At 52.2% G+C, this 9,859-nt stretch overlaps 1 protein-coding gene across 1 annotated transcript; it reads right to left on the reverse strand.

The window, feature by feature from the left end:
• Positions 1-460: 460 nt before the first annotated feature.
• Positions 461-1,942, reverse strand: POU4F3 (POU class 4 homeobox 3). The gene is made up of 2 exons (XM_016126544.2): positions 1,741-1,942; positions 461-1,425 (listed from the first exon to the last, which is right to left on the reverse strand). The coding sequence occupies exons 1-2, from the start codon at positions 1,858-1,860 to the stop codon at positions 529-531; spliced, it is 1,017 nt and encodes a 338-aa protein (XP_015982030.1). The 5' UTR covers positions 1,861-1,942; the 3' UTR covers positions 461-528.
• Between the last annotated feature and the right edge of the window lie 7,917 nt (positions 1,943-9,859).

Genomic DNA, 9,859 nt, shown 5'->3' on the forward strand with positions numbered 1-9,859 from the left:
GGATAAAACTCAGGTGGGGAAGGGAGTATAAGGCTATCTTTTGGAAACATACATGATTTTATATACTGTAAATAAATCTCCAGCACATGTTTGTGCCCCAGTTAAAGTTTGCATTATTATTTAGCACTTACTTCCCATCCCTTCACCCCTTGCCTAGTCGCGCTTAGCAAAGTGGCGCCTTTAGAGTCGTGCAGTTGGACCAGTTCACTATCCTCTGCGTTTGGGCTTCTGTCGTGAGGTCGCGCAGTCCAACGCGCAAGGGCAGTTTTCAGCACCACGGACAGCACAAAGTCCCTCCAGGCCTGCCCTCAGTGAATTTTTTCTTAGCGCCAAACTTTTCTGGTGGGAATAGAATGGAAGAAAGAGAAAGAGAATCCCGGGAGGCACCCAGGTAGGCTAAAGGGGGAAGTCTGTGGCTTTGGAGGAGAGAGCCTGACCTGCAAGGAAACATCTTGGAGTCCCCCATAACCGTCCCCCCCAGGACGTACACTCAGCTTTCCTGGCCCGGGACGCTGTGCCCCGCCGCAGTCAGTGGACAGCCGAGTACTTCATTCGTTTCTGTTTCTGTCTCTGGTTGCAGAACCAGACCCTCACCACGTTCTTTTTAAGGTCCAGTTTCTCCGCGATGGCTGCGATCTTCTCAGAAGAGGGCCGAGGCTGAATGGCAAAGTAGGCCTCGAGTGAGCGCTTCTCAGGCGCCGCGATGGACGTGCGTTTGCGCTTCCGCTCACTGCCGTTGAAGAGCTCAGGTTTGCTGTTTTTCTCTCGGTAGGCGGCCTCAGCTTCCTCCAGCCAGGCCTGGAGCACTGGCTTGAGCGCGATCATGTTGTTGTGCGAGAGAGTGAGAGACTCGAACCTGCAAATGGTGCTCTGGCTGAGCGAGCCTACGCCCGGGATCTTGAGGTTAGCTAGAGCCGCGCCCACGTCCGCCTGGGTCACCCCCAGCTTGATGCGCCGCTGCTTGAAGCGCTCCGCGAAGGCCTCGAGCTCCCGTGGGTCCGACTCCACGTCGCTGAGGCATGCGGGCATGGCGCTGTGAGGTGCCACGGCGTGCGGGTGACTCATGCCCATGGCCTGGTGCAGGTGGCCCATTGCACCCAAGTGGTGTGGATGGATCTGCGCGGGCATCACCGAGTGCTCGGGGGCGCCCAAACCGCTCACACTCAGCGTGGGCGAGATGTGCTCTAGCAGGTCGCCCTCGAGGCCCTGATGCACCGCGTGGTGCGGATGCGAGGTGAGGGCGGCCGGGTGGGAGATGGGCACGGTGGATGAAGTGGACGTGCAGGGCACGCTACTCATGGTATGGTAGGTGGCGTCGGGTTTGAACGGATGGTTCTTGCCGTGGGAGACGATATCCACCGCCGCCAGAGCTTCGGCGCGTGCCAGCAGGCTCTCATCAAAGCTTCCAAATATATTACCCTGCAGCTGCAAGCGAGAAGGCACACAGCACGGTCAGTGGGGAATACTGTCAACTCAGGATTAAAACACATTTTCAAGCAACTGAGATGCCTCTCCTCAAAGCCCAGGTCATAAAAATTAATACGGAGACAGAGGCTCTGCTGGAACAGACGTGCGGATCAGAGACATGAATGAGAGAGAGAGTGCGCCGGGAGAGAGCGCGGGGGAGACAAGGAGAGGGGTTCAGACAGCGGCGATTGTTCTGGGCGACATGAAAAAAACATGAAGCAAGTGCCTGTCAAAAAATGTGCCTTAGAGCGGTAATTATGCTCCACTACGTACCTGCGGGGCTGGGAGGCAGACTCGGCGCATGGCCTCGGAGCTGGAGTGCAGGCTGGAGAATTTGGGTTCTTGAAGCACCGGGTGCATGCCGAAAGGCTGCTTGGTGTTCATGGCCATCATCTTCGCGCGCCTGGCAGGGAGGCAGCGAGGGACATGGATCAGGCTCGTCTCACTCGCTCGCTGCGCTCCAAGTGAGCGCCGCTCAGCGCCCGCGCTCCCCTCGCCCTCTCGCTCGCTACCTCCCCTCTCCCCCACCTGCTTCTTCACTCATCTTACAAGCAGCCTGCCAGGAAGGGCCCGGGCGCGCGCAGGCGTGCTCACGCGCCCGGGACTCGCAGGGGCCGCCCGGGAGGCGAGGCCAGGCAGCAGCTCCGCACGCGCCTCCCTGCGCCCGCCACAGCCGCCCCCGCTACAGCATTTATACCCAGGCCAGGTCGGGCCTCTCCTGGTCCGCCCCGCCCCGCCTGACTCCAGCCCCGCCGACCTTCCGGATTGTTTCTTTTTCTTCGTAAACTTCCCCCAGCCCCCAAAGTCCAAACCTCTCCGTCCTGTCCCAACTCGCACTGCCCAGATCCAAGGGCAGCCCGGGACTGAGTGGGGCCCGGAAGCTGACCCTACCCCACACTCCCACACACCACACCACACCACACCACACACACACACACACACACACACACACACACACACACACTCCAGTCGGACCGGCTGCCGCCAAACTGCCCATTTCCAGGGCGCTCCTGGCCCCACGCCCGAGTCATCCACCATAGTCCGGCCCCGCAGCGAGGCGCCTCCCAGCACCTAGACGGGCTCCGGAAGGATGAGGGATTGCCAGAATGAGCCCCAGGTGACCCCCACCCAACCGCCCGTCATAGTGAGGTGGGGGAAGTAACTGCCTGCCTGTTCCAGGAGGCCTGTGGCTTCCTCCCCACGCTTGCCTTTATTGACTTCGCTTAAGACAACTTGGCCCCCTTCCCTTCCCTACCCCGCAACCCGACCGTGTAAGGAACTTACTAAGACCTTTTTACACTAGTTAGTCCAGGAGTGCGCGCTGACCTTGGGAGTCAGTCAGTGCACTTCTGCTGGGCCGCCAGAGCGTACAAGCCCCTTCCTCCCCATAACAATAGCTACCGTTCTGAGCTCCTAAAATGTACTGGAAAATTTAGAGTATTCTTACACCCTATAGAGTAGGTGCTTTTGTTCCGTTTTACAGATGAAGAAAATGAGGGTCAGAGGGGTCAAGTGATAGCTGGTTGGGAGCCCAGCCATTCACTCACTCTTCCGTTATCCATTCAACAAATATTTGCTAGTGGCCTACTGTGTGCCAGGAGCCACGTCGGACTTCCCAGGCTCTTAAACGCAGCTACGTCGTCTTCCTTCCCGAAGTTTTTGGACCTGAGTGCATCGGAGTTAGTACTGCCCCGCCCCGCGCCATCACCCCTCCCTCCTCCTCCCTTCTCCCCTCTGCTCTCATCCCCTCTCCTTCCCTCCTCGCTTCTCCTCTCCCCGCGCTAGTAAACATCGTGAATAATGTATGGGGAATCCTGGGACCGCGGTCCCGCAGCCCTCCAGGTTCTGAGAGAAGCCCTGAGCGCGGCCGTTCCCTCCGCGCGGAGGGGGTGGGGGCTGTGGCGGTGCGGTTACACCTTCGGGTTTCAGAGATCTGAGTAGCCTGCACGCTGGGCCTTGCGCCACGGGGTGTGGGTCGATCTCCCAGAATACTAACATGGGGTGTGGGTGTTGGAGGGGGGTCAACCCTTAGCTAATAGGAAGCCCTGCCGAGATCCAGGCTGTCCACCCTCAGGTCGCGCCAATCCCTCTTCTTCGCATCAGAGCCCTTGCCTGCGACCTGTCCTGCCACCCAGTAGGAGGACTGAGCCCAGATGTGAGAGGTCAAGCACCGCCCTTGCACTAAACCTCTGAGCCTCGGTTGCCTGAGCTCTACAATGGGAACTGCACTGCTGTTTACCTTCTTGGGTTCTGGTGAAGACCGTTTAGAGCTAAAGCAGAAAGGAAAGCACTGAGCACCAAATCTTAGTGCTGAGTAAACCTCCTCACAACCTGGTGCTTTGGGGTCCGGCCCTGCCCTCAGATTCAAAGCTCACCTCTGCCTCTGGCTGGCTGAGAGGCCATGAGCCATCTCAATGTCTCTGTACTGCAGTCTCCTCATCTGTTAAATGAAGATAATAATTTCTCCTCCACTGATGGTTGTGAGGAATCCACTGAGATAAGCATTTGGCACAGTGCCTGGCACATTGAAATCATAGAATAAGTGTTTACTCCTCTCTTCTTCCTCGTTTAAGAGATGACATTTGGGAGTGTGAGTGGCCTTGGTCATCTCCCTGGAGAATGGTTGGTCTGCAGGTGCCAACTGGTTCCTTACTTGTCTTCATTCATTCAACACCTGCCTTTGTGCCAGACCCCATGTAGATCCACAGCCGTGAATCAAACTCCATCCTGGCCATCAGGAAATCAGCAGTCTAAAATCCACTGTAGGATATTGACTGTAAACTTTCACTGCAGTGGAGAGATGTAGATTTGTGCACAAGACACAAAGCCAGGCTACTGGGATTCTTGAAATAAGAATATGCACCGTGGGCCTCAGGAGGGCCAGGTTTTGGACGGCATTCTAACACTGTCTATCCCATAAGGAGAAGGGGGGCTGAGATAGATGATTGCTAAGTGCTTCCAGCTCTAGCAAAAAGACTATCATTCTGGTTAATTTAAAGGAAACACATTTTGAGCAAGTCAGAAGCTTGTCCCCAGGGACCCTTAACTCCCCAGAAGCTGAAACTAGTGCTATTCTATCACTCACCAGCATTTAGGACCACACATTCCTGTCATCTGCCCAATGCTAGAGGCCAAAAGAGAAAAGGAAAAGGAAAGTTAGGGTTACCGCATCCTCCAGGGAGAAGATTCTGTACCTAGGTTGGCTCCTGGTACCCTGAGACCCACACTCACTCCATAATACCCCAGTTGTCTGTAAAGCTGAACCACCAGAAATGGAGGGAAAGGCCTATCCACATCCATACCTTCCTGTTTGATCCCTTCAGGGGCCTGGGAGATCCTAGCTTGAGTTGAGGTCAGGTAGGGGTCAGAGACAGAGCAAAACCAACTTGCCCCCCCTCAGGCCTCCAATGCTGACCTTTAATTTAACAGCCCCCACATCAGCATCCTGAGCCATTAGGATTACAAATCAAAACCCGTGCTTGCATCTGGCAACCTGTATTCCCTGGGTTTTCCCCCATATTTTCCTTCAAGAAGGTCTACTAGCCACTCTAGGCAGCCAACAGTAAGATGACACCCATCCTTAGGGGCCAGTCTTTCTGAAAAAGGCCCTGGAGACAACAGACTGGAAAAGAAAGGAGGAAAAGACCATACAGAAAGCAATTGGCAGGAGGGTCTTAGAATACAGTTGACAACATCCCCTATACTTTACAGAATTTACAAACTTAAATTCTGTCAGGGGCAAGTCTGTAAAACAAATTATCTGAGTGTATAAAAGGGAAGACTGGATCTGTGGTACACATGCCCCCACCCTCACTTTAAATGAATTAATTTAATTAATTGTAATTAAATTTCAATACACACACACCACATATGGGCCAAACAAAACCCGCCTGAAGGTCCAAGTAAGAACCAAATGGGTACTTACACAAGTGACACTAAAGGGGGCATTTTCTTCATTCTCCGATCATTTCAGAATACCTACTGATGACATCTGGGTCTTGTAACCAGTTTGGCAGGTATAGGACACACTGTTTCGGGAGTTTAGAGTCTAGTGCAGACATAAAGTTGCTACATGTAACTCTAAATCAGGACACAAAACACTATGTCCTCCAGAAGGACTAGCTCTGTAGAGATGCTGGGGCGGGTGGCAGACGCATTTTCCTGTGGGCCAGTGGTTTTCAACTTTAGCACAGTAGAAATCATAAATATAGCATCACAAGACTACATGCAGAAATTTCGACCACAAGGACTGAGGTGCTTTTTAATAGACATCCATGATTTGCATGTAGGTGATCTGGGACCCTCATCTTGAAAAACTTGCCCTGGAAACTTGTTACCTGACAATATTATTTTTTTAAAGCCCTGCCCTAATTATATGTTTCAACAAGATTCAAAAAGAGAGTTTCCTTTCTTCAAGTTTTTTTTGTATCTTCGCCTGTTATCTCTTAGTAAGAACTTGCTGTTTAAGAACTTGCTGTTTTATGGTCTCTGCTCCTTGAAGGACCCTGGGACTTCTCTGAAGATGAGTCTTATCTGTGCCTGAGTCTCTGATGCTGTGTCTACGGGCTAAGCATCATGTCGGAGTTAAATATAATACTCTATGATGAATGAATTCATACATGAATAATACCCTCCCCAGTACTCTGGCCTGTGATGATGATGGCAACAAGAAGAGTCATTTATGAAGTGGTTCCTGAGTGCCAGGCACTGGGATATGTGCCTTATAAGTGCTATACACTGAAACCCCACATTAGCCTGTGAGGTTGATATTATTTTCTCCATTTTACAGATGAGAAAACTGAGGCACAGAGGGACCGAGTTTCCCAAGGCCACACAGTTAAGCATAGTAGCGTGAGGACTGGAACCAGGTTTAGCTTAACTAACATCCTGGGCTAGCATCGGTTCTCCCCACCCCAACCCCCACCTAAGGGAGCTAAGGGAGCTAAGGGAGTAAGGTGAGCCAGGTTTTACTTCTCTCCCAGAAGGCAAAAAGGCCTCACTTTCAGAGGCTCAGAGGCTGGCCCTGCTCCAGGCCAGCTTCCGGCAGAGGCCACTAGGAGAAGCCAGCATCTACCCCCTCCAACCCCATCCCTGGCCAAGCTCCACCTCGGAGAGTTGGGGAGGAGAAACAGGGATGGAATGGGAGATGGGCCCGATAGGACGACCGAACTCAAGATGCCATCGAGGGAGGCAGCTGGTGGGGCTGCCGGTCAGGTGTTTGCAGCCACCTCCTCATCTTCCTCTCCCTTTCTCTCGTCTCCTTTCACAAACTTCTCACATGTACCTGCCGCCTGTGCAGCTGCTGCCGGACTCGCCTGTCGGCCGCTGGCCTCGCATTGTCTCTACAGGCCCCGACGATCTGAGATGCCCAGAGGGACTCAGGAGCCCAAGGCTGAGCATCCACAAGGGATCAGCACACACCAGGAGCCCCCCTCTTCTCCTGAGGTCCGCAGCCCTGGACTGGCTGCTGGCACTCAGGCAGTAGGGCTCCAGGCAGGCCCCTGACTCCTTACAACCTCAGTTTCCACAAATGAAAACAGAGAAGACCAAGCCAAGGCATCTCCAAGAGTCCTCCATCATGCATTCTTTCACTGAATACATCGAACTACTACTATGTGGCAACCACTATGGTAGGAGACAGGAATTAAGTTGCAAATAAGACAATTCCCACTTATTCTCCTACCATCCCCACCTCCCACCCCCCATGGAGCTGATGGTTCAGCCTGTGAGCAATAAAAATTTTAAAAAGCAGCTTCCTGAAGAGATAACTAATACAGAGAAAATAAACCAGGATGAAGGAATAGAGAATGCTCAGCAAATAAGGAAAGAGCCACCTTTGAGCCAAGGGTAAAATGGAAAACAAGGGGAGCAATAAGCGTGAAAGCCCTGAGGTGGGAGCAAGCTTGGGGGGGGGGGGGGTCAGAGAAAAGCAGGAAGGCTAGAGCGAGGGGAGTGTGGGAAGAAACCGCAAACATGGGAAATGACACAGTCAAAGGGCAGGTGCTGGATTTTGCAAGGGGGGGGGGGGCGGGGTTTTGCTCCATGGAGGGTGGGGAGCCACCTGAGTGTTAAGCAGGACAGTGATAGGATTGGAGGTCTGCTTCTGATGGCTGTGCAGGATTTGAGTTGCAGTGGTCCAGAGTAGAACAGAGAGACCCCCCAAGTGTTCTGGGTTTAGTCCACTGCTTCATGGAAAATCAGGATCGATGGTTTGGATTTGAGGTGCCATTGCCCAGAGGACTCTTTCCAATAACCTCCTACAGTCAGTGCTTGGCTTTTTCATACTTCCCCCTCTATCCCCAATGTAGGTCCCCCCATGTCTTCACCTTTGAGCTCTAGACTTTACATTATCTGTGCCATCAGCAGTATGGCCAGCTCCATTACTGTCCTCGGGAATACAGACTCAATAAACACATGGTCCTATTTCTGGCCCATGAGGACTGATTCTGCCTTCCTCTGCTCCAGTTCATGGGTATCTTAGAGTTCAGTCATAAAGTCAACCCCCATGTGGCTTAGTTGGTTGCCATTTCTTCCATGGCCAAAGGATTAGGCCATGTCTCTTACCCAGCCAGCTTGGTTGGCAAGAGGGAGCAAGGGTTGGTGGATGGAGCACAGGAGGTCTGGATCCAAAGATGGATGTGCAGCTAACTTGGATATGTGACCCTGGACAAGTCACTGAGGGGCTCTGGGCCTCAGTTTCCTCATTACTGCAAGGGCGTTGGGAAGACAGACTCCATATAGACCCATTCAGTGTATGTATCAAGGTTCTAAGTATAGATCCTAGAAAAAAGGTAGAGGTCCAATCCACCACCATAAATGGAAACCAAGCTGTGATGGTTCTGCAGGGTGCTCTGCAAGTCACTTCACATAGTCACCAACTTCTCGCTGAGCATCTCCTCTGTGGCAGGCACATGTGAGATCTGGAGATAGGAGGATGTACAAGGGCTTCGTGGTCCCCGCGTTAATAAGCTTACAGTCTGTGTTATCTTGTTCAGTCTTGTTCAGTCTTCCCAGGAACTAATCCCTCCACCTTCTCTTTACAGACAAATAAGGAAACTGAGGTTCAGAGAGGTGAAGTAATTCGTCTACCAGTTCACAGCTCACTGTTTCTTGAGTGCTTACTCTGTCTGGTTCTGTGCATTATGTCAGTTAATCCTCACAGCCACCCAATCTATGAAGTAGGTACTATTATTACTTCTGTTTCACAGATGGAGTGCTGAGGCTCGGAGAAGTTATGTTCCTTGAGCCACACAGGGATTAGTGGCAGGGCGAGGACTCGAACTCAGGTCTACTGCCTGAAGCCACAAGCTCTCCTCCACACATTAAGCAGCTGCCAGGACAAGGGGGTGAAACTACCTGCCACCTGTTCACGTCCCACTTAAGCCCTGGAGAAGCAAAGAGAAACAGCCGTTAACCAGCCTCTGCAAATTAAAAAGAAGAAGAACAAGAACAAGAAGAAAAAAGAGGTAGAAAAGAAAAAGAAAGGAAAAACAAGCATAGGCTTTGCTCCCAACAGGGGGGGGAATCGGCGTCTTGTCGCCTAGCTCCATGCCCTGATTTATGATAAAAAATTTAGAGGAAATCATTTATATTTTAAAGGATCTAAATAGCTGCATGAAAGTTTTATCTAAAGTGCCACTGTATTTATAGGCAGTTCTTCCATGCTGGAGGTAATTAATAGATGTATAAATCGCAAGGCTCCCAGCTCTCCTGCCTGCAGGGCTGGATGGTCGCATGGCTTCGGCACTTGGGGAGCACTCTGGAAGGGGTGGCAGCAGCGGACAGACAGGTACCACAACCTGCCTCCCCTGGTCCCAGCCCATGTTTGCAAAGCCTTTGCTGGGACCCCAGCTAATTTTTATTAGACCAGTGGATGCAGCCTGAAGTCAGCCTGTGGTTCCAGCCTGCCCAACATCTCTACTGCCTTCCAAGAATAGTCAAAGAGAGCACAAGAGGCGCCCCTTTTGTCTTTCCTGCCCCAAGGCCAGCTCTGGGGAATTTACCACTACACTCTGGTCAGTATACAACTCCAGAAGGCCCTAGTAAATTAAATCCTGGGCTCCCTCACTCTCCCACCCCAACTCTAGCCAAACTCCCCTTTTACTCTCTGTGCCCCCTGCCTCTGATGCCAGGCACTTGTTTTGGAAAAGGAACCAGTAGAGAGGCCTACAGCTCTCGGCTTACTTTAATTAAGGCTGTGAAATATTGATGGTTTTGGCTCTCTCTGCAGCCGCCACACCTTCCAAGCAGGGAGAAAAGCCCAGGGACGAACAAGTTAAGGAAGACCAGATGGTTTCCCTTCAGAAACGCCACACAAACCTACAGAGGTGTCGCCGCCTGAGAGCATCACCGAGCCCTAAATAATTGATGGATCTCCTGAATTCAAAAAGGA

Source organism: Rousettus aegyptiacus, unplaced genomic scaffold (genome assembly GCF_014176215.1).
Source record: "Rousettus aegyptiacus isolate mRouAeg1 unplaced genomic scaffold, mRouAeg1.p scaffold_m13_p_7, whole genome shotgun sequence".
NCBI lineage: Eukaryota > Metazoa > Chordata > Mammalia > Chiroptera > Pteropodidae > Rousettus > Rousettus aegyptiacus.

Coding starts and splice junctions, on each gene's coding strand:
- POU4F3 (XM_016126544.2), bottom strand. CDS start 1,860: ATGATGGCCATGAACACCAAGCAGCCTTTCGGCATGCACCCGGTGCTT. Junction 1,426..1,740: donor TCTGCCTCCCAGCCCCGCAG/GTACGTAGTGGA, acceptor TCTCGCTTGCAG/CTGCAGGGTAATATATTTGG.